Source organism: Puma concolor, chromosome C1 (assembly GCF_028749965.1).
Source record: "Puma concolor isolate L17-30 chromosome C1, mPumCon1.1.hap2, whole genome shotgun sequence".
NCBI lineage: Eukaryota > Metazoa > Chordata > Mammalia > Carnivora > Felidae > Puma > Puma concolor.
In genome coordinates this window covers 104,547,440-104,573,163 of record NC_141674.1, presented here as the reverse complement: position 1 = coordinate 104,573,163, position 25,724 = coordinate 104,547,440, and the positions used below count along the sequence as shown (strand labels likewise).

The following is a 25,724-nucleotide window of genomic DNA, read 5'->3' as shown; positions in this document are numbered from 1 at the left end:
TTACCCCACAGCATGAGGGGGCAGATGGAAAGAAAAAAAAAACTGAGACATCATCACCAACTTGAATGCACAGTAATTCACTCTCAAATACGGACTTAAAAGGAAATCAATAAAGATGATATACCTGACCTCTCTCGGTAGAATCTATTTCCGTAGCACACCATTCCATCCCCAGACAAGAACAGATAACCTGTTGGTAATTTTTATGGGGCGGGGGTTGGCTGGGGGATGCCAACTCACGTTAGATCACACAAGCACACTACCAAGCTATCCTTGATAAAATGAAGCTAAGGCCAAAGGGTTCCAATCTGATTTTAATGATTGTCAATCTTAAGGGAAAGCCAGAACCTCCTCCGTGTGAGCCTTGACAGAGATCCTGTGTGTTTGGCCCAGCTACCTCAGACTTCCCCTTACCCTAGGGCTCCAGTGTATTCTCCCAGACTAGTTTCTTGGCTCTTTTACACCCCTCTTCCGCCATGCTGCATCAGCCTCAAACCCACGTGGGATGCGCTCCGCTGAGGGCTAGCTTGAGTTTACTTCACGCTCATGTTCTAGCTAATGCTACATGATCACAGTATCAGCTGAGGAGGAAGGCATAAGCTGGAGGTAGAATCTGCTACCTCAGTGTTTTGATTGTTTAAAAAATATTAGGCCCTGGTCCCCTCCATTGTTTTCTCTTAAATCCAAATTCTGACGCTACTGGCCCGTAGCAGTCTGTAACAGGCATGAGTTCAAGGTGCCATATGCTTCTCTGGTGCCTGTTTGTGAGCCAAATAGAGGAACAGTATGCTGGAGAGAGCACTGACCAGGAAGATCACATCAAACCAACGGTGATAGAAGTTGAACTGTAGCTCCCCCAGGACTTCGGTGATTATGGTACGATATTCTAGAGGCATGCTCATTCGAATCAGCAGCACAGAGGAGACAAAGTACATGCCCTACAAGTTAAACAAATTAACCCGGAGGTCACTTTGTGGTCAGGGATCAAAGGGAATTGTTAAAATATTCAGAAGTACAAAACACTTCTGGTATTTTACAGTTATAATCATAAAGCTAGTTCGTGAAACTTACCATTATCTGTGCTAACAGCAGGACAATGACGTTGGAGGACTTACTGCTAGAGATGGCATAAAAGAACTGTCAAGAAAGGGAGGAGAATTTATGCGGTACTGCTAGACACTTGTGTCAAGAGCATTAAGTAGCATAATTAAAAATGTCTCTTCCGGGGCGCCTGGGTGACTCAGTCGGTTAAGTGTCCGACTTTAGCTCAGGTCTTGATCTCACAGTTCATGGGTCTGAGCCCCGCGCCGGGCTCTGTGCTGACAGCTCGGAGCCTGGAGCCTGCTTCGGATTCTGTGTCTCCCTCTCTCTCTGCCCCTCCCCTGCTCATGCTCATGCTCTGTCTCTCGAAAATGAATAAACGTTAAAAAAATAAAGTCTCTTCCATGCAGCAATCCCATAGGGAACGACTGGTACAGTTAACGCCATGAAGAGAAACAGACTGCTTGCTATGTTGCGCTCAGAGGGATATTTGGGGGTTTTAAGAATTACGTTATGACATGAAGGGATTCCAATCTGTATCAAGTTTGTCAGAAACTATGTGACACATATGACTTTCATATCATTATGAAATATTAGAGCAGATTACCTCAGGCCACTCCAAGCTCTTATAATTATTACTAGGCTCCTGAGCTCCTTCCAAAATTGTGCGAGATGCCTGTAGATCCATCCTTCCTCCTCCCCTCCCAACCTCTTCACTCGTTTCATTCAAGCCCTTCTTGGATTTCGAGATTCCCCGCCTCGTCTCCAAGAGAAAATTTACCTTCTGCCTCCATGAAGCCTTCCTGTGTTGATCAGAAAATAGCCAACCATTCTGCTTCTCCTACTCCCATGTCCTCCTTATAAGGGACCCTCACAGTTATTCTAACCTCAAACACCTCAAATACTCAAATTCTAACCCAAACACCTCCAATCTTCTTCATCCATTCCAAGTATCCCTGGAACACCTACTGCATGCCAGCTTCTGTTCCCAGATGCTGGTGCCGTATCAGTGAACGCAACGGACCGTGATCTCGTTCTATGACCTTTGGTAAAAGTACGCATCTGATGGGCGTGGGATGTAAATCCAACTATTTGTGACTGTTGTTTAAGATCTCAGAAGGCAGAAATCTTAATTAGGTAAAATTATCTTGTGGTGCCACGTGTAATTAAGCAAATAAGAAATTTAAACTCAATGATACAACCTACCTTGGTAAGAGTGATCAGCAGTCCTCGGATAGATGTAACGATGATGATTCCAACCAGAATGAAGGAAATGTGTTGAGACCAGAACTTCACCTGCCACCATAGAAAGAAGGAAAAGTATCTGTGAAATCTCTGTTGAGAGACACGTGAAGGCTATTCTCCTGATACATTCTGATTGCTTATGTGACTGTGAGAGGGTACTTCATCGGGCCCTGCCTGATTAAAAAAATTTTTTTTTAGGAAGGGAGAAAAGTAAGGTGCAACTAACAACACCTAGGAAGGTGGCAGTGCAAAACTTTTTTTTTTTTTTTTAATGTTTATTTATTTGAGCGAGAGAAAAGGAGCATGAGTGGAGGAGGGCAGAGAGAGGGAGAGAATTTCAAGCAGGCTCTGCACTGTTAGCGCAGAGCAGGCCCGACACGGGGCTTGAACTCACCAACTATGAGATCATGACCTGAGCTGAAATCAAGAGTCAGACACTTAACTGAGTCACATAGGCATCCCTGCAGTGGATATCTTAATGAGACTTAATCAAGACAGGACGGAAGCAAGTGCAGTGGAGTGATGAAAATAACACTAGTCAGTCTGAGGAAACAGAGATGGAGCTAATGATGCAGCTTCAATGTATTACGTGAAAAGCATGGATTAAAAGGAAATTAAATAGCTAAATTACTTTTAACATCTGTGAAGGATAGTCCCCTCATTGCCCATAACTGTAAGAAATTATTCTTTTTATAATAAAAGAATATGTCAACATTCTCAGCTACAGTCTAGGACATAATTGACCTTCACTTGAATTACACGAGGGTACCTTTTTCTCCTCTTGGACTGCTTCATAGTGGCAGGCAGCTTTGGAACTCTGTGCTTGATTCGGGTCTGAAAAGTAGCTGCCAGGGAAGTGCTATTACTAACATCTAAAGGTGTTACTCAGAATTCTGAAACGTGGAGTATGCAGATGAATTGTAGATTAAATATATATATACACACACAGCAACTAAGTAGCCTCACAAAGCACTGATAAGGAAGAACACTTCTAATAACTGAGCCCAGGAATAAATGAAAAGAGGAGAAGAAAACACATATGTAACAGTGAAGCATGGGTTATGGGATATTTTATAAACTACTTGAACGAAAGGTACCATGTTCCTTCATGTGAAAAAGTTTACACCATTGGTTTATCATCAAAAAACGTGCTTTGGGGTGCCTGGGTGGCTCAGTTAAGTGTCCAACTTCGGCTCAGGTCATGATCTCACAGTTCGTGGGTTCAAGCCCCACGTCGGGCTCTGTGCTGACAGCTCAGAGCCTGGAGCCTGCTTTGGATTCTGTGTCTCCCTCTCTCTCTGTTCCTCCCCCGCTCATGCTCTTGTCTCTCTCTCTCTCTCCTTCAAAAATAAATAAAAACATTAAAAACAAAAACAAAAACATGTGTTTTGAATTGTTTCTCAAGGACTGGAGCTCATTTTGCTCTGGTTCATTTTCATTTTATCCAGCATCTAGCTACCAGGAGCATGTCCAGCTGAGACGGATGGCTGGGGGTAGCATGCAGTCTGTCACTAGGATCCTAGCCCAGCTAAATGGTCCTCACAGGGACTAAGAGCATGACTCTGGGCTTACTATCAAAGTGCTAATCAACTAGAATCATTGGCTATATATATATATATATGTGTGTGTGTGTGTGTGTGTGTGTGTGTGTACACACACACACACACACACACACACACATATATATATATATATTTTTTAAATATACTCTTCTATTAATAAAGACAGAAAACATAAATCGGGACAAGAGTGTTTAATGATAGTGGTATCATAAAACAGGTAGAAAGAGAATTAAAACTGCACGGGTTACACTTACCATCTTTAGCTCAAAGTCCACATTAATTAATTGATAAAGATAAATTTTTTACAGCAGACATAATTTCACTTCTAACGTGGAACGCTAATTAGTAGTTAATTTTCTACTAGAGGAATCAAAGGTGAGTTTTGGATTTGAAGATCTCATTATATATCACAGAGAGAAGTATCTAATATTTGGTGGGGAGAAACTGGTGAGGAGTAGTCAGCTACAGAAAAGCAGAAGACGAACTATAGAAATAATCGGCATCTAAGTCAGTAATAAGTACCAGCCATCACTTACGGTTTTATGCCCTTTACAAATTTGCTATAAGAATATGTCAAAAAACAATGGAGAATGGGAAGAACAAAAACAGACTTAATTCTTACATCAAATTGGATCCCCAGATAATTCACAGTGATCTCAATGCCTCTCGTGACAGGATCAGTTTTCCCAACCCGGTCAAAAACGATATTAATCGTTGCCTGTAAAGACACAGACCTTTATATATTAGAGCATCTCAATAATCACTATTTCAAAAAGTGACTCAAAATAATGAATTAATCAATATAACATCCTACAGGTAGATGTTCCATCCTACCTATCCTATAGGTAGATGTTCTTAAAAATTCAATTCTATTCTCAATCTAAATCATATATAAAACATCTATTATAGTTATTCACATATAGGCAAACAAAAGTCCTTATGTACCCTACCTTTTCTGTAAAAAATAAAGAGAAAAAAAGGCTATGGCATATGGCATGTATACCTTCGGTTAACAGAAGTCAGAAAGGTAACATTCTGGTGATACAGTTAGAGTGAAATCAAGGAATTCCAGGGTCATTCCCTCTGGTTATTTTCTGAATGCTCTAAGAGCAATCACTAAAATAATGAAAAGAGAGTTACAGCTAACAAGGCAATAAGAGATCAGATGGAATTATGAAAAATATCCAATTTATCCAAAAGAAGGCAGAAACAAAGAAAAAATGGAAAAAAGAACAGATGGGACAAATAAAAAACATAATAACAACATGGCTGTTTTCAACCCAACCATATTAATAATCACATTAAATGTAAATGGTCTAAACCAGGGTTGGCAAACTCTGACACTGTAGTGATAGTAGCCACAGATGATACGTAGATGAATGGCCTTGGCTGTCTCTCCAGTAAAACTTTATTTACAAAGGCAGGTGGTGGTTGGATTTGATCTGTGAGCTGTAGATGGCTGACTCTTGGTCTAAACATGCCAATTAAATGGCAGAGACTGTAAGACTGGATAAAAAAGCAAGACCCAATTGTACGTTGTTTATAAAAATCTACTTTAAATATAAATATACAAATAGGTTAAAAGTAAAAGAATGGAAGAAGATATACTAACACTAATAAAGAGAAAGAGAAGTCTGTATTAATATCAAAGTAGATTTCATAGCAGAAAATACTGCCAGGGATTAAAAGGGTCATTTCAATAAGGCGTTCAAAATGACCCAGAAGGTGCATGTACCAAATAACAGAGCTTTAAAATACATGAAGCAGAGGTGTCAGGAAGATGGTAGAGTAGGAGGATACTGAGCTCACCGTGTCTCAAACACATCAAGATAACAGCTATATCTGTGCAACTAACTCTACTCTGAAAACCACCGGAAGATTGGCAGAACAGACCATCCACAGTTAAGTGTTGGGAGGCCACATTGAAAAGGGTAGGAGGGGCTGAGACACGGTTGGGAACCAACCCCCACCCGTCTGTGAGACTAACCACAAACAGGAGGGACACCACAAGCACAGAGGAGAGGATCAGACCCCACCCTAGGCACCCGAGGCAGTGGGATGAGGAATTCCAGTAACATGTGGCTTTGAAAACCAGTGGGGCTTAACTTGGGGAGCTTGTAAAATCAGCAGGGCTAAACTCCAGGTACTTTAAAAATTAGCAAGGCCTAACTCTGGAAGAGCCAGAGGGCAACAGGAAACGAAGTCCCTGCCCTTGAAGAGCTAGAATAAATACCTTGGCCTGAGAGACAGCAAAGAAGCAGCAGTTTGAAAAGTGCCCAGGGTATATGTGAAGAATATTCATTTATTAATCTCACTATGTGCTGGAGGCGCAGGGAGACTTCAAGAACAAAACTGCTGGGCACCATTTCTCTTCTCCTCCCCCAGCCTAGATAGCCAGACACCTGTGGGCACCAGGGCTAATACTCCCTACCTATCTCGCTAGCACCAAGTGCCCTGGCCCCATGTTCACCTGGGGACCTGCCTGCCTCGGCAGGTGGCCCTCTAGCACAGCTCCTGCCCTACTACAAGCAGCCTTAGCAGGGACCAGCACCACTCCAGAGGGACTGCTGTCTTGGGGAAGGGGAGAGGTTACATCAGTGTGCCCATAGTTCCAGCAGCTGAGCCTCTTAGTTGGCTGTGCAGGGACCAAACCCTGCCCAGTGTGCCCAGAGCAGGCAGAGCAGGTCACTGCAGCCATCTGGGCTGAAGGCAAATGCAACTCAGCCACAGCAGTAGGGCACATGTTTCCCACAGAGGAGACACCCTTGGAGCACCTGGTTTTGGTGACCAGGGACACTGCACTACAGGGCACCACCGGGTCTCTTCTACACAAGGCCATTACTATCAAGACCAGGAGTCACAGCTGGCCCCCAATACACAGAAACAAACAGAGAGCTAGATAAAACGAGGAGACAGAGGAATATGTCCCAAATGAAAGCACAGGACAAAATCATAGCAAAAGAGCTAATCAAACTGAGAAAGGCAATATACCTAGATAAAGAACTCAAAGCAATGGTCATAAAGATACTCATTGGACTTGAGAAAAAGTGGATGAACTCAAGGAGAACTTCAACAAAAACATAAAAAAGAACTAGAGATGAAGAATGCAATAACTAAAATTAAAAAAAAGCACACTAGAGGGAAGGGCAGATTAGAGGATGCAGAATGGATCAGCAATCTGGAAGACAGGGTAATGGAAAGCAACAAAGCTAAACAGCAAAAAGGAAAAAAAAAGGAATAAAAAATGAGAAAAGGTTAAAGGAACTCAGCAACTCCATCAAGTGTAGTAACATTCGTATTATAGGGATCCCAGAAGGAGAAGAGAGAGAAGGGGGCAGAAAACGTCTTTGAAGAAATAACAGCTAAAAACTTGTCTAATCTGGGGAAGGAAACAGACATCCGAATCCAGAAAGCACAGAGAGCCCCTAACAAGATTAACCCAAAGAGGTCCACACCAAGATGTGTAATAATGAAAATAGCAGGAAGTAATGATAAAGAGAGAATTTTAAAAGCAGCAAGAGGGGTGCCTGGGTGGCTCAGTCGGTTGAGCGTCTGACTTTGGCTCAGGTCATGATCTCACAGTTCATGGGTTTGAGCCCCGCGTTGGGCTCTGTGCTGACAGTTCAGAGCCCAGAGCCTGCTTCCGATTCTGTGTCTCCCTCTCTCTCTGCCCCTCCCCCACTCACACTCTGTCTCTCTCTCCTTCAAAAATAAATAAACATTAAAAAAAAATTTAAAAAAAAGCAGCAAGAGAAAAATAAAACCAGTTACTACAGAAGGGAAACCCTACAAAGCTATTAGTTGATTTTTCACCAGAAACTTTGTAGGCCAGAAAGCAGTGGCATGATACATTCAAAGTACTGGAAGGAAGACCTGGAACCAAGAATACTCTACAAGCAAGATTATCATTCAGAATAAAAAAAGATACAAAAAGTTTCCCAGACAAAAGTTCAAGGATGAAATCACCACTAAATAAGCCTTATAAGAAATGTCAAAGGGAATTCTTTGAGTGGAAAGAAAAGGCCATAATTAGGAGAAAATTATGAAAGGAAAAACTTTCACAGGTAAAAGCAAACATATAATAGACAGTAGAGGGGCACCTGGGTGGCTCAGTTGGTTGAGTGTCCAACTCTTGATCTCAGCTCACACCATGATCTCACGTTCATGGGACTGACCCCTGCACTGGGCTCTGAGCTGACAATGAAAGCTTGCTTGGGATTCTCTCTCCCCCCATTGCCACCCCCCCCCCCCCCCCGCTTCTCCCCTGCCTGTGTGCACTCTCAAAATAAATAAATAAACTTAAAAAAATTCTACACATAATAGATTAATCACTTGTAAAGCCAGTATGGAGCAAAAGTAATAAAATCAATTATGTCTACAAAAACCAGTCAAGGAATACACAAAATAAAGAGATGTAAAATATGACATCATCTACATAAAATGTGGAGAGGGAATAAAAATGTACTTTTAGAGTGTGTGTGAACTTAAGCTCGAACTTAAGTTTGATCAACTTTACAGACTGCTATACACCTAAGATGTTATATATAAACCTAATGCCAATCACAAATCAAAATCCTACAATAGATACATAGAAAGTAAAAAGAAAGGAATCCAAGCATAACACTAAAGAAAACCAACAAAACACAAGGGAAGAGAGTAACAGAAGAAGAAAGGAGCAGAGTACTACAAAAACAACCAGAAACAATGAACAAAATGGCAAGAAGTACATAAGTATCTATCTATCTATCTATCTATCTATCTATCTATCTATCTATATTTATTTATTTAGAGACAGACAGACAGACACAGACAGTGCATGCTCATAGCATGCACATGAGCGGGGGAGAAGGGCAGAAGAAGAGAGAGACAGAATCTTAAGCAGGCTCCATTCTCAGCGTGGGGCCCGATATGGGCTTGATCCCATAACCCTGGGATCATGACCTGAGCTGAAATCAAGAGTCTGACATTCAACCAACTGAGCCACTCAGGCGCCCCTCAATAATTACTTTGAATGTAAATGGTCTAAATTCTCTAATCAAAAGACAGAGGGTGACTGAATGGATAAAAAACCAAGACCCATCTATATGCTCCTTTAAGAGGCTCACTTCAGACCTAAAGACACATACAGACTGAACATGAAGGGCTGGAAAAAAAGCACCATGCAAAAGGTAGAAAAAAAAGGTAGAGTAGCAATACTTACATTAGATAAAGTAGACTTTAAAACAAAGACTATAGCAAGAGACAAAGAAGGCCACTACGTAATCATAAAGGGGTCAATCAAATAAGAGTATATAACAACTAAATATCTATGCCCTCAACACAGGAGTACCTAAATACATAAATAATAACAGACAACTAACACTCCACCTATATCAATGTAGATTATCCAGACAGAAACCAATAAGGAAACAGTGGCTTTGAACAACATCTTAGACCAAATGGACTTAAAAAAGATATACTGAACATCCCATCCAAAAAACCACTGAATACACATTCTTTTCAAGTACCCATTGAACAGTCCCCAGGATAGATAACATGTTAGGCCACAAACAATCTCAATAAATTTAAGAATACTGAGATCATATCATGCATCTTTTCCAACCACAATGATATGAAACTAAAAATTGATCACAAGAAAAAAAATCTAAAAAGAATACCAATACATGGAGGCTAAATAGCATGCTCCTAAACAATGAACGGGTTAACCAAGGAATCAAGGAGGAAATAAAAAAAAATACAGGGAGACAAATGAAAATGAAAACACGATGGTTCCAAGTCTTTGAGATGCAGTAAAGAAAGCCATTCTAAGAGGGAATTTCATAGCAATACAAAACTAACTCAAGAAACAAACAAAAAATCTCAAATAATCTAACCTCACACCTAAAAGAGCTAGACTTTGAAAGAACAAAGCCCAAAGCTAGCAGAAGGAAGGAAGCAATAAAGATTAGAGCAGAAATAAATGAAATAGAGGGGAAAAAAAAAACCCACACAAAACCAAAACCCCACAAATCCAATGAAACCAGAACCTGTTTCTTTGAAAAGATCAACAAAATTGATAAACCTTTAGCCAGACTCATCAAGAGAGAAGACTCAAAATCAGAAATAAAGGAGGAGAAATAACCATTGACACGACAGAAATACAAAGGATTAGAAGAGACTATAATGGGGGTGCCTGGGTGGCTCAGTTGGTTGAGCCACCGACTTCGGCTCGGGTCCTGATCTCACAGCTCATGAGTTTGAGCCCCGCATCGGGCTCTGTGCTGACAGCTTGCAGCCTGGAGTCTGCTTTGGATTCTGTCTCCCTCTCTCTCTGCCCCTAACCCACTCGCATTCTGTCTCTGTCTCTCTCAAAAATAAAGAAGCATTAAAAAAATTTTTTTTAGAAAGAAGAGACTATAATGAAAAACTATGCCAACAAACTGGACAACCTAGAAGAAATGGATAAATTCCTAGAAACATATAATCCTCCAAAACTGAATCAGGAAGAAATAGAAAATCTAAACAGAGCAATTAGTAGCAATGAAATTCAATCAGTAATAATAATAAAACAACAACAACAGAAGCCCAGGATTAGATCGTCCCACAGGTGAATTCTACCAAACATTTAACAAAGACTTAACACCAAAGAGGCGAAAGACCTACACTGTGAAAACTATAAAGTACTGATGAAAAACAGTGAAGATGAATCAAATGGAAAGATATTCCATGCTTGTTGTACACCTTAAACTAATGTAACATTATCTACGGAAAGAAAGAGAGTTAATACCTATTCTTCTCAAACGATTTCAAAAAATAGAAGAGGAGGGAAACTTCTAAATTCACTCTATGAGGCCAGCATTTAAAATCCCTGATACCAAGACCAGACAGACACTACAAAAACAAACAAACAAAAAAGCTACAGGCCAATATTTCTTTTTTTTTTTTTTTTTTTTTTTTTGAGGCAGAGAGAGAGCATGAACAGGGGAGGGTCAGAGAGAGGGAGACACAGAATCTGAAACAGGCTCCAGGCTCTGAGCTGTCAGCACAGAGCTTGACGCGGGGCTTGAACTCACTGACCACGAGATCATGACCTGAGCCGAAGTCGGCCGCTTAACCGACTGAGCCACCCAGGCGCCCCTACAGGCCAATATTTCTGATGTACATATATGCAAAATTCCTTAACAAATTTTAGCAGACTGAATTCAATAATGCTCTTAAAAAAACCTGTCCACTATGATCAAGCAGAATTTATTCCAGGAATACCAGGGTGATCCAGTATTTACAAATCAAACATGATAAACAAAATCAACAAAATAAAGGATAAAAACCATATGCTCATCTCAATAGATGCAGAAAAAGCATTTGAGAAAATACAACATCCATTCATGATAAAGTGGTTTTAGAGGGAACAAAGTGGGGTTAGAGGAACAAACGTCAGCATAATAAAGCCATATATGAAAAATGTACACCTAACACCATACTCAATGGTGAAAAACAGAGCTTTTCCTCTAAGACTGGGAAGAAGACAAGGATGTCCACTTTCACCACTTTTATTCAACATTAATATTGAAGTCCTAGTTCCAGCAGTCAGATAAGAAAAAGAAATAGAAAGCATTCAGAATGATAAGGAAGACATTAAACTGACTGCAGATGACATAATAATATATACAGAAACCCTCAGAGACGCCACCAAAAACTATTAGAACTTATAAATTCAGTAAAGTTGCAGGTACAAAATTAATATACAGAAATTGGTTGCATTTCTATACACTAATAATGAAGTACCATAAAGAAAAATTAAGAAAACAATCCTATTTACAACTGCACCAAAAAAGACGATCTAAGAATAAACTTAAACAAGGAGATAAAGACCTGTACTCTGAAAACTATAAAATATTGATGAAAGAAATTGAAGGCAACAAAAACAAATGGAAAGTTATTCTGTGCTCAAGGACTGAAAGAATCAGCATTATTAAAACGTCCATGCTACCCACAGCAATCTACAGATTCAAGCAATCCCTGTCTAAGTACCAACTGTATTTTTCACAGAACTAGAACGAATAATCCTAACATCTGTATGGAACCACAGAACACCCTGAACAGCCAAAGCAATTGTGAAAAAGAACAACGCTGGAGGTCTCACAATCCTGGAGTTCAAGATATGCTACTAAACTGTAGTAATCAAAACAGTATGGTAATGGCACATAAACAGACAGCTAGATCAATAGAACTAAATACAGAGCTGAGAAACAAACCCATGCTTATACGGTCAATTAATCTATGACAAAGGAGGCAAGAATATACAGTGGAGAAAAGACTGTCTCTTCAATAAATGGTGTTGGGAAAACTGGACAGCTATATGCAAAAGAATGAAACTGGACCACTTTCTTATACTACATACAAAAATAAACTAAAAGTGGATTACGTACCTAAATGTGAGATCTGAAACCGTAAAACTCCTAGAAGAAAACATAGGCAGTAATTACTCTGACACTGACCATAGCAACATTTTTGTAAATATGTCTTGCAAGGCAAGCGAAACAAAAACAAACATTAACTACTAGGACTACACCAAAGTAAGAAGCTTTTGCACAGTGAAAGAAATCATTAACAAAACGAAAAGGCAACCTACTGAACGGGAAAAGGTATTTGCAAATGATGTATCTGATAAGGGATTAATATCCAAAATATATAAAGAACTTATACAACTCAACACCCCAAACACAATCCAGTTCAAAAGTGGGCAGAGGAACTAAAGAGGTATTTTTCCAAAGAAGACAAAGAGATGGCTCGCAAACACTTGAAAAGATGTTCAACATCACTAGTCATCAGGGAACTGCAAATCAAAACCACAATAAGACATCACCTTACACCTGCCAGAATGCCTAGAATAAAAAAGACAAGAAATAACAAGTGTTGGTGAGGATGTAAAGTAAAAGGAACCCTTATGCAGTGTTGGTGGGAACGTTAATTGGTATAGCCACTGTGGAAAACAGTATGGAGGTTTTTCAAAAAATTAAAAATAAAAATACCTTATGATCCAGTAATCCTGCTACTGGGTATTTACAGAAAGAGTATGAAAATGCTAATTCGAAAAACTATAGGCACCCCTATATTTACTGCAGCATTATTTACAACAGCGGAGATATAGAAGCAACCCAAGTGCCCATCAATAGATGAATGGATAAAAAAGATATGATGTATTCATACAATGGAATATTACTCAGCCACAAAAAAGAATGTGGTCTAGCCATTTGCAATAACGTGGATGGTCCTAGAGGGTATGATGCTAAGTGAAATAAGTCAGACAAGGAAAGAAAGAACACCTGATTTTACTTACATGCAGAATCTTAAAACAAATGAACAAAGAAGTAAACAGACTCTTAAATACATATAACAAATTGGCAGTTGCCAGAAGGCAGGTAAGTAAAGGAATGTGTGAAATGGATAAAGGGGATTAAGAGGCACAAATTCTTAGTTATAAAATAAGTAAGTCACAGAGATGCAATGCACAGCATAGAGAATATGGTCTATAATATTGTATAACATCGTATGGTGACAGACGGTGACCACACTTATAGTGGTGAGCACTCAGCAATGTATTGAATTGTTGAATCAAATATACTGTACACCTGAAACTAACATTGTATGTTAATTATAAGTAAAAAAAAAACCGCACAAAGCACAGAGAACTGAAAAGAGAAATAGACAAATCCATAACAATGGTTTGAAATGTCATCACCTCCTCTCAATAACTGAGAAGATAGAAAAATCAGCAAGGATACAGAAAACTAACAATACTACCAACCAACTTGATCTAATTGAGATTTATACAACATTCTAACCAGCAAGAGCAAAATACACACTCTACTCAAGTGCACATGGGATGGATATTAGCCATGGTTGAAAATATTCTGGGCAGAAAACAAGTCTCAATAAATTTGAAGAGATCAAATTTAAGACAAATCAAAGTACGTTCTCAGATCACATGGTTTAAACTTGAAATCAATTACAGGATGATATTCCTCTGATCACCAAATATTGGATAACATACTTCTAAATAACCCATGAGTCAAAGAAAAGGAATTATACATATTTTGAACTGAATGAAATAAAAATACAACACACATCTGAAATGCTACATTTTGAATCAATGTAATATACTATACCAGCCAACTAAAAAGAAAAAATATCATATGGTCCTCTCAATAGATGCAGAAAAAGCATTTGACAAAATCAAACACGTGTTCATGATTAAAAACACTCAAGAAACTATGAATAGAAGGGACTTCCTCAACCTGATAAAGGGCATCTAGGAAAAGCCAACAGCTAACACCATACTTCATGGCATAAGACTGGATGCTTTCCCCCTAAAATGAAGAACAAGATTAGGATGACTGCTCTTACCACTTGTTTAATTTTGTACTTTGGTGTGATATGGCTGAAGGAGAAGAAAGATGAGATAGAATGGGATGGGATGGGATGGGATGGGACGGGAGGGGAGGGGAGGGGAAGGGTAGGGAAGGGAAGGGAGGGGAGAGGAGGGAGGGGAAGGGAAGGGAAGGGAAGGGAAGGGAAGGGAAGGGAAGGGAAGGGAAGGGAAGGGAAGGGAATGGAGGGGAGGGGAGAGGAAGGGGAGGGGAGGGAAGGGAAGGGAAGAAAATAAAAGGCATCCAGAAAAGAAACAAGGAAGCAAAACTGTATTTGCAGAGAACAGATTGTCTATGTAGAAAAAAAATCCTATGAAATCTACAAAAAACTTTAAAAATAAGCGGGTTTAGCAAGGTTGCAGGATATGAAATCAACAGACAAGAATCAACTGTGTAACTACATAATTATACTAGATACAATTGTGTATCTACTAACACTCAGAAACTGAAATTATAAAAACATTCCCATTTATAATAGCATCAAAAATATATTTGAGATAAATCTGAAAAATGTAAAAGATCTATACACTAAAAACTATAAACAATGCTGAGTGAAACTACAGAAGATCTAAATAAATGGTTACACCATGTTCATGAATTTTAAGACTCAATATTAAGTCAAAATTAAGTCAAATTGATCTGAAGATTCAATGACATTCTAATACATATTTCAGCAGGTATTTTTGTATTCAGCAGTAATTAAAAACTGATTCCAAAATTCATATGGAAATGCAAAGGGCACAGAATGGCCAAAACAAATTTTAAAAAAGGAGAAAAAAAGAGTATTATTTATTTCAAGACTTATTAACATATATATCAATAGGAAAAAACAAATAGAAAAAATATGTGGTCAATTAGTTTTTGACAAAATTGCAAAGTCAATTCAATGGAGAAAGGATAATCTTTTCCACAAATGGTGCTACAACAAGTAGATATCTATGCGAAAAAAATGAACTTGGATCCACACTCCAACATCATATGAGAAAATTAACACCAGATGGATCATGGACGTAAATGTAAAAACCTCAAACTATAAAATGTATAGAATAAGACAAGAAAAATATCTTTGTGACCTTGGGTTAGGCCAAGATTTCTTAGATACCACACCAAAAGCATAACCCATAATAGAAAACAAAAGATACAGCAGACTTCATCAAAATTAAGAACTTCAATTCTTTGAAAGATACTACTAAGAGAATGACAAGCCAAGCCAGTGACTGGGAGAGAATATGTGAAAAATCACATTTGATAAAGGGTTTCCAGAATGCAATGAAAAATATGCAAAACCCAATAAAAAAGAAGCCTAATTTAAAAGATGGCAAATAGTTACCCCACCCTCTCACATATACAGGTGGCAAATCAACACATGAAAAGTTGTTCAACATCATTAGGCATTAGGAAAATACAAATTAAACAATTCAATGCCACCTCATACCTATTAGAATGTCTAAAAGACTGACTACAAAATGTCAGCACGGATGTGGAGTAAACGAAATTCTCAAACACTGCAGGTGGGAATGTAATAGGGTACAACCTCTTTGGAAAAGTTTGGCCATTTCATACATTTGCCATGTGACCTAGCCTGTTTCCTCATAACAGGAAAGAGAGCACATGTCCACATATAAACTTATACACAGATGTTCATAGCAGCTTTATTTGTAACATCCCCAAAGTGGAAACAAATACCCATCAGCAGGTGAACAGATAAACAGACTGTGGTACAATAACACAACGGAATACTACTCAGCAATGAGAAGGAATAAACTATTGACCACATGATAACATGAATGAAACATAAAGTAATTATGCTGAGTAAAAGCTGCCAGACAGAAAAAGGGTACATAATTTAAGACTCTATATACATAAAATTCTAGAAAATAGAAGTGGTTACCTGGGGACACATGAGAGAGACATTACAAGGGGGTACAAAGAAGATTTTGGAAGTGATGGATGGGTATGTTCTCTCCGAAGTGTGGTGATAGTTGTTGGACAGGTGTCTACATAGGTCAAAACTTACCCAACTATACCCTTTAAATATGTGCAGTTTACTGAATGTCAATTACACCTCCATAAAGCTGTTAAAAATGATATGCTCCTCTAAAGGCTATGTCTTGGGAAAAACTTTTTAGTAGCTTAGTTAATTGAACATACTATCTTCATTGATCTTCTCCACTGAATGAATCAGGATTTAAAAAGGTCCTCTGAATAGGCATTGCCATCAATTTATTATAACATTAGATCCATTAAAATCCAGAATCTTCCATTCATCTATACTGATCAAAATTAACAAGCTGACAAAGCTCCTCTTTGTACAAACACAGCCCCAGTAGGAAAGTCACCAAAACAGAAAGTCCAATCAGCCTTTTCTGTAATCACACTGAAATCCACGAATACCTACAGATGAGACACAAAATGAATGTACACAAAATGCACATAAAGAATATGGCATTGAGAGTGCCACATAAGATGAATTTATCTGTAGAAATAATGTTTCGGAATTTACTTTGTATTTAATTTTTTTAGGTATATACAGATGATTAAAAAGGAGAAGTAGTTTCTGTTCTGAGCTGAAGGTAGGGATTGTATTACATAGATATACTCATGGGTAATATGGAAAGCAGAGTGTAAAATAAAAAAAAAACCTTTGTATTCCTTTCATGTAGTTTATAAACTAAGACCTTACTAATGATTTCTGACTGAAGAAAAATACAATTCCTCTTATCTATGTGACATAAAAATGAGATGTGGGGGGAGGGGCACCTGGGTGTGGCTCAGTCCCTTAAGCATCCAACTCTTGATTTCGGCTCAGGTCATGATCTCATGGTCCATGAGATTGCACCCTGCTTCGAGCTCAGAATTGACAACGTGGAGGCTGTTGAGGATTCTCTCTCCCTCCCTCTCTGCCCCTCCCCTGCTCATTCTCCCTCCCTCTCTCTCAAAATAAATAAACATTAAATTAAAAAAAATTTTTTTTAATGTTTATTTATTTTTGAGAGAGAACGTGCACAAGCATGAGAGGGGTAGAGAGACAGGGAGACCCAGAATCTGTAGGAGGCTCCAGCCTCTGAGCTGTCAGCACAGAGCTCAACGTGGGGCTCGAACCCATGAACAATGAAATCAGGACCTGAGCCGAAGTTGGCCGCTTAACCGGCCAAGCCACCCACGCATCCCAAACATTAAAAAAATTTTTTTAAAAAGAAAAGGGGGAGAGTCAGGCTCAGGGATGTGAAAGATATCATTCTCTGTTGACTCCTTTGGATTTAGAATTTACAAACCTACTTTTCTCTCTGCCATTACCAGGGAAAATAACCTAAACCCTGACAGTTAAAACTAATATACTTACCATGAAAATTTTCCAAACACAGTAAATAGAGAAAAAGTAACCCAGAAAATTGAAGTATTTTCCCTTAAATGTTTTGGAATATTCTATTCTCTCCTGAGGGAAAACAAATACAGAACATGGTTAGTCTCAGCAAAATGTAAACTTTATACTCAGCTAAAACATTCCTGCCTCTATGAATCACTGTTTTGCCAGAGCGAAAAACCCACACATAGCTTCATAATATTAAAATAATACTAGGGGCGCCTGGGTGGCTCAGTTGGTTAAGCGGCCAACTTCGGCTCAGGTCCTGATCTCGCGGTCTGTGAGTTCGAGCCCCGCATCGGGCTCTGTGCTGACAACTCAGAGCCTGGAGCCTGTTTCAGATTCTGTGTCTCCCTCTCTCTCTGACCCTCCCCCGTTCATGCTCTGTCTCTCCCTGTCTCAAAAATAAATAAACGTTAAAAAAAAAACTTAAAAAAAAAAAAATACTAGCGGGAAACATTTATTGAATGCTTACTTTAAGCACCAAACTGGGATAAACACCTTACATACATTATCTCCTTTAATTTTTATAACAACTCTTCTATGTTCTATTATCTTAATCTTACACAGGAGAAAACTGAGGCTTACGGGGTGGGGGGTGTGGTGTTAGGTAACTTGCCCAAGGTCGCACAGATAGTGAGTAGGGGAATTGAAGCTCAAGTCGGTCTTCAAAGCCTATGCTACCTCTATATTATGGCTATTCCAATGAAGTGATCCTTAAAAAGGATAAAAATAGTTTGAATGACCTTAGCTAATAGATTTTACATACTTAAGTTATATGGCATTTTTACATAAATTATATGGCATTTTAACTTGAGGAAAGTTAGGTCACTTCTTGGTCTGGATCCTTTAAAACATGGCTAGATCATGGCATCACTCTTGCAATATTATTAACTTCTATAGGAATAAAAAGCAACCAGAGGAGCTACCATCTTGACCCTGAATCAGTAGGGGGTGGTGTGAGCCATCTTCCCAGATGTTGAAAAAAACCTCGCCCGACTATCCCACTAATTTTTATTATTGAGAGCGTTCCATTAAGAATTTTGCTGGGGGGGGGGGGGGGCGCCTGGGTGGCACAGTCGGTTGAGCGTCCGACTTCAGCCAGGTCAGGATCTCGCGGTCTGTGAGTTCAAGCCCCGCGTCAGGCTCTGGGCTGATGGCTCAGAGCCTGGAGCCTGTTTCCGATTCTGTGTCTCCCTCTCTCTCTGCCCCTCCCCCGTTCATGCTCTGTCTCTCTCTGTCCCAAAAATAAAAAAAACAAAAAAAAAAACAAAAAAAAAAAAAACGTTGAAAAAAAAGAATTTTGCTAGGGGGTAGGAACAATGTCATGAAGAACAGACTCTTAATGCTTCATGGCTGATACTGGAGCTATGAGGTCTCTCTTGTGCTGGGTGGCCATAGAGGATGCTACAAAGCTATTTAGTCTTGTTCTGCCTTCAATCGTACTGATTAAAAACCACACTTCCGTTTCCTTTCTCTGTACCTTGGTAGCATACAGATCAGCTGTTTCCAGAAAAAGCTGCCTGCTTAGTTCTTCCAAAGCGTCCACTTCCTGTTGGATAAGAGTGAGATCTGGCACAAAATGGGCATCAAGGTTTAAATCACATAGAAGTTTCAAGAAATAGCAATGAAGAAATCATATGCTTTTGGTTTCTCCTAGCCTGGATATTCAATTTCCTGCTTCATGGCCAGCAGTACTCCTTCAGAGCAGTTTTCCCAACCTCCAACACAGGTGTGAAAAAGCTTCTCCCCCAAGAGCATTACCAAATACCTACCATTCAGTTTCTCACTAGTTCAAGTGGCTCAGACAGATGGTTTTGTTGTTGCTTTTCTTTAATTAGAGTAAGTCAAATGTAATCTTGAAATCTTAAATAGTTACATAGTAAAACTCCTATAATATAGCGTAATTTCCCCTTAAATTATCTGAATAAATATAATGTTAGGAAAGGGAATTAACACTACTGAGTTTAATACAGGCTGGGATTTATAAACATTTCCTTCTTTAGTTCTTTATAGACATTATCTTCTATTATTCTCATAAAGTCCCATGAGATAGGTGTTATTACCCATTTTGCAGATAAGGAAAGTAAAGCTCAGATATGCCTTCCTCCAAGGTCTGCTCTTTCCATTACACTATGCTACTTTCCAAGAACTCAGTGAGGGCCTGTTATTGTCTCCATTGAGGAAACAGGGGCTCAGAGAGGGAAATAATTTTAATACTGATACTTTTGCTGATTTGACTTACTATCACTAAGATAGCTTAAACCTAAACTTTAGCTTTTATGGACTTTAAAGTCATAAAAAATAGTGAAAATAGCCCAAGTCAGAAGATTCACTTTGGTCCAGAGCCTCCCTAACTCTGTGACTTTTTCTGCTAGAGGCAGGCATTCTACTGCCTTCTGCAGATACTGCCCCCTTCACCCCCTCCCTTTTTTTTTTTTAAACAAATGGAAGGTTGTGGCAATCCTGCATTGGACAAGTCTATGGGCACCATTTGTGTCTCTACCAAAATGTATCACATTTTGGTAATTTTCACCGTATTTCAAGCTTTTTCATTATTATTACATTTGTTATGGTGATTTGTGATCAGCGATTACCACTCACTTAAAGTTCAGGTAATGATTAGCATTTTTTACCGACAGTTTAAACTAAGGTATGTACATTTTTTTTTTAAGAATGCTATTGCACACTCAATAGGATACAGTATAGTGTGAACAAAACTTTTATATGTACTGGGAAACCGAAATATTCATCTGACTCACTTTATGGCGATATTTGCTTTATTGCGATGTTCTGGACCCACACCTGTAACATCTCTGAGGTATGCCTGTACTGCTCAAATCACCATAGTGCCCTTCGGCTCCTTCTTCAGTAGTGGCTGCTACTGGGATGGTCCAGGCCACCAAACAACAGGGTTTAACTAGTTACATGTCTGCCTCTCCCATGATTAGATGGTCAGCTTCTTGAGGAGAGAGGGTACATACTCTGTTCATCATTTTATCCCTTAGGACTCTGCCTGGAAATAGAAGATATGAAATAAATGTCTCCAGGGTAAATGAATTCAATGTAATCCTTTTTTTCTTCTCTCATGGTCATCCTGCCTTTCTTCAGTCCAATTCTTACCTACATTTGACACCGGAAAGATATGTCACAATTTATAGCAAGGACAGATTACATCCTTTTCCTCCAATTGAAGCAAAAGGGAATTTGTACTTCCCTCAGGCTAGAGAAGGAAGGAGGAACATGCTATCTCACCCCAGCCCCCCCCCCCCCTGCAATTTTGACTTAATAGCCTGGTAGACACAAAGAGATTTTGTTGCTCAATCTGGGAATCAAACACTGCAACCAACTGGGCCAAGAACAACCTATTAAACCCAATATCCTTGATCCTTCAAACTAAAAGTCAATGAAGATACAGTGCTGCTTAAAAGTTGTTTAGCAATACCGATCGCTTTAGAAATGGGCCCTTACCAGCTCATATACATACAAACCATCCATTTTCGGGAGTCACTGTGTTTTATGCTAGTTTTTCAGACCTGGGAAATAGAATAGTGTAGAGGAAAGAACTAAAAGGAGGTCCTATCTTTGCCACAAACCACAGTGTGACTTAACCTCTCTGGGTCTATTTTCTCATCTGTAAAATGGAAAGAGTGACTTTTAGAACTTCTTGAGCTCAAAGACAATGGTTTTATGATCTTTTAGGGGCACTGGAGAGATGACTTTGTATTTCCTAAGCCTAGCCCTGGCCAGCTGGACTCTGATGCACTCAGGTACCTTAGAGAAAACCACCCCAACACTACTTTTTTCTTCTGGCCTTGGTCCAGAGTTGAGAAAAAGAATCAGGCAGAGGGATAAAGGATACTTTCACTTCCTGGTGCTGAAGTGGTAACACTTTTTATCATTCCCCAGAATCCTGATGGTTTGTTATGCACCTCCCCCTTCTGGAACATAGTTCTCCGTGTCATTGCCATCCTGAAAGGAAAGAAAAGATAAAACCTCAGCAGGGAGCTTTAATCCTCATAGTCGGTATTCATCCACCTTCTAGTCTCATAACTGCCCTTTTCCCTTGCTGAGCTGTTCAGGAAAGAATGCAAACTCCGGAGTCCCGCTTTGCCACTACTCACAACCAAGGGGAAACTGTACACTCCCAAGAAGCAATGTGGCCTATGCAAAGGAGCACAGAATTTGGCGAAGGCAAGAAATGTGAAGATTGGCTCTGAGAAACTAGAAGACTGCAGAGTTTTCATTTCCTCATCTCTGGATGGGTGTGAAGATCACTGAAACCGTATATAAGAACTCATGCCGTCAACTACAAAACTCTATACTTATATTAGTAATTTTTACCATTATCATTTAAGGACAAAATAGTTAACACACCTGAAGGGCCAGGTTCAGGGTAAGAACTAAAAAGTTTCCTTCCTTTTTGAAAGCAGACAAAGAACAAAAACTAAATGCAGGAAAATCACATAAATCTAGTCTTTTTTTTTTTTTTTTAAAGTTTATTTATTAATTTTGAGAGAGACAGAGACAGCATGAGTTGGGGAGGGGCAGAGAGAGAGGGACAGAGAGAGAGAATCCCAAGCAGGCTCCATGCTGGCAGCACAGAGCCTGATGCCGGGCTTGAACCCACAAAACCATGAGACCATGACCTGAGCCAAAACCAAGAGTCAGACACTTTAACCGACTGAGCCACCCAGGTGGCCCTCTGTGGGCTAGATTCTTTAAGACAGTGATTAAAGGTATTAACAATAAGAATATGAGGTATATTGGGTCATGCTGACTTAATTTTCTTCTCAAAATGACCTTTGCCTGGATATCGAGTGAATGGGATATAGCTCCAAGTTTTAGCTCTTTAATTACACATGTTCACTATAACTTAGCATTGTTGGAAGAGGTCATTAACAACCAAGAAGAGGCTCACTAGGAAGCTTTTGACTTGGGAGAACTAAGGGTTATGAGTCTTGCCATTTTCATAGGTGGAAAAGCTGGAGCAAGTGTATGAAGAAGGAAGAGGTTCTATCTTACTCATTTGAAAGTTCACTTCAGTTTACCGGGCCGGATTAAAAGAGAGGCAGTGGGGAGAGAGGGAGCACTGAGGCCCATTTCTATTGTCCTTAGTTTCGATGCCTACAGCACGACAAATGCAACGACTGGCTGTGGAGTGGAACTGGTTGATGATGTCAAGGTGACCGACACTGTATCATGGCCCCGGAATAGGCAGGGAGGCACAATCACTGGAAGAAGTGAAGGCTGGCTGCACACAACAAGCGTGACCTTGTTTTAAATGACTCACTTTCACTTTTAATTTTATCACTTTAGCCTAAACCAATTTTGCTCTTTCTTACCATAAGTTGCAGATGAGAAATAAACATGTATTTTTAAAAGAAATGGTTAACATTATCAGACTTCCGGAGATGTGGTAAAAAAGAAAGAAATAGTACGAGATACTTGTACTTTTATCTTGGACTTTTTGTCACTATCATCAACACCACATCCTGTGACCATCATCATTATTGCCTCTTTATGATAAGGGCAGTCCAGAACGAGAAATTATTTTTTCATTATTAGCTGGATGCCATTAAAAAACCCCACAGTCTGGAAAAACATGTGCCTGGCTGAGGTTTGGTGGTAGTTTGCAAGTCAAGAGGCTGAAAAGTGTCTACTGTGGTTTAAATATACCATTCCACTATTCTTCTGGTACAAACTAGAAAGGTGGGAAGAAAGCAATTACTTTTCCTTTCTAATTAAACATTTTGAGGTATTGTAGATTCACATGTGGTATAAGAAATTACAGAGACATCCCACACACCCTTTCCCCAGCTTTCCCCAATGGAAACATCTTGCAAATTTATAGTACAATAGCACAACCAGGGTACTGACACTGATACGGTCAAGATACAGAATATTTCCATCACTACAAGGATCCCTCACAATGCCCTTGTACAGCCCACTTCCCCTCTCTCCCCTCTGACTCCTCTTGAACCACCTAGCAACCACAAATCTGTTTTCCGTTTCCATTCTGTCAGTTCAAAAATGTAATAGAAATAGAATCAGATAGTATGGAACCTTTGCAGATTGGCTTTTTTCACTCAGCATAATTTTCTGGAGATTCACCCAGGCTGTTTTAGCGACAGTTCATTCATTTCGTTCATTTTTATTACTCAGTAGTATTCTGTACATGTGCGACCCCGTAACCATTCATTCACTAAAGGGTATCTGGGTTATTTCCAATTTGGGCCACTATGAATAAAACTGCTACAAACGTCAGTGTACAAGTTTTCTGTGAACCCAACTCTTTTCTCTGGCATGAATGCTGAGGAAGGCAGTTGCTGGGTTGTGTGGTTGTTGCAGGTTTAGTTTTTAAAGAAAGTGCTAAATGTGTTCCCGAATTACTATTCTACATTTTAACCAGCAATGTATGAGTAATCTAGCTTCTCTGCATCCTTGCTAGGATTTGGTGTCGCTTATTTATGTTAGCCATTCTAATACGTGTATAGTGGTATCTCATAGTTTTAATTGCATTTGTCTCACGTTTTAGGATGTTAAAACATCTTTCCACCTACTTCATAGCAATCTACATATGCTCTGCAATGAATATCTCCATGTCTTTTGCCTATTTTCTAATTGGACTTTTTTTTTTTTAACTCTGTTTTGAAAGTTTTTATATTTTAGATACTAGTTTTTTCTCAGATCTGTGGTTTACAAATATTTCCCCCCAGTCTGTAATTTGTCTTTTCACCCTGAGCAGGGTCTTTCCCAGAGCAGAAGTTTGTGGTGTGGATGAAGTCTACTTTATCAATTTTTCCTTTTATATGTTTGGTGTCAAATCCATGAACTCTTTGCTTAGCCCTAGAGCCCTCCTAAGACTTCCTATGTTTCTTTCTCCCTAAGTTGTACAGTTGTACCGTTTGAGTTAATTGTTGTGTAAGATGTGAGATTTATATTGAGATTCATTTTTTAAAAAATCTATGAAGGGGTGCCTGGGTGGCTCAGTCAGTTAAGTGTCTGACTTTGGCTCAGGTCATGATCTTGTGGTTCCTGAGTTCAAGCCCCATGCTGGGCTCTGTGCTGACAGCTCAGAGCCTGGAGTCTGCTTCAGATTCTGTGTCTCCCTCTCTCTCTCTGCCCCTCCCCTGCTCTGTCTCTGTCTCTCTCTCAAAAATAAACATTAAAAAAATGTTTTTTAAATCTATGGATATCCGATTGCTCTAGAACTATTTGTTGAAAAAGCGATCTTTTCTCCGCGGAGGTGCTCTTGGATCTTTGTAAAAAAATTACTTGGGCATATTTGTGTTGGTTTATGTCTGAGTTTTCTGCTCTTTCCTATTGATATGTGTCTATACCTCTGCCAATACCACACAGTCTTGGTTAGCATAGCTAGATAATAAACTTTGAAATCAGACTGATTCTTTCCATTTTATTCTTTTTCAAAGTTGTTTTAGCTATTCTAAGTACTTTTGCCTTTCCATATAAAATCTACAAAAAAATCTTGTTGGGATATATGTTAAAGCTGTGTATCAGTGTGGAGAGAACTGACATATCTACTATTTTGAGTCTTCTAATCTATAAACTTGGTATGCCTCTCTATGTAGATATTTGATTTCTTTGATTAGCATTTTATAGTTTTCTTTTTTTTTTTTTTTCAACGTTTATTTATTTTTGGGACAGAGAGAGACAGAGCATGAACGGGGGAGGGGCAGAGAGAGAGGGAGACACAGAATCGGAAACAGGCTCCAGGCTCTGAGCCATCCACCCAGAGCCTGACGCGGGGCTCGAACTCACGGACCGCGAGATCGTGACCTGGCTGAAGTCGGACGCTTAACCGACTGCGCCACCCAGGCGCCCCTATTAGCATTTTATAGTTTTCAGCATGTAAGACCTATATATGTTTTGTTAGACTTACATCTAAGTATTTCATTTTTTGAGTGATTGTAATTGGTATTGTATTTCTAAATGTCAGTTTAAAGAAATACTTCAAGTCTCTGTATGTTTATTATGTACCTGCAACCCTGTTAAACGACCATTATTTTGCATTGTTCCCCTGTGGAAAATAAGCTTAAGAATTCTGTACACTTGCACCAGTGGGTTAACAAGGCTTAGGGC

At 39.3% G+C, this 25,724-nt stretch overlaps 1 protein-coding gene across 2 annotated transcripts in view; it reads right to left on the bottom strand.

The window, feature by feature from the left end:
- Positions 1 to 296: 296 nt before the first annotated feature.
- Positions 297 to 25,724, bottom strand: part of GPHRA (golgi pH regulator A) — a 61,260-nt gene continuing 35,832 nt past the window's right edge. For both annotated transcript variants that reach the window (XM_025932871.2, XM_086718015.1), the window contains 7 exons: positions 21,484 to 21,593; positions 19,105 to 19,193; positions 17,601 to 17,693; positions 4,471 to 4,566; positions 2,248 to 2,337; positions 1,072 to 1,137; positions 297 to 938 (listed from right to left, as the gene is read on the bottom strand). In XM_025932871.2, coding sequence (XP_025788656.2) covers positions 732 to 938; positions 1,072 to 1,137; positions 2,248 to 2,337; positions 4,471 to 4,566; positions 17,601 to 17,693; positions 19,105 to 19,193; positions 21,484 to 21,593 — 751 coding nt within the window. In that variant the 3' untranslated portion in view covers positions 297 to 731. The remainder of the gene's footprint in view (positions 939 to 1,071; positions 1,138 to 2,247; positions 2,338 to 4,470; positions 4,567 to 17,600; positions 17,694 to 19,104; positions 19,194 to 21,483; positions 21,594 to 25,724) is intronic.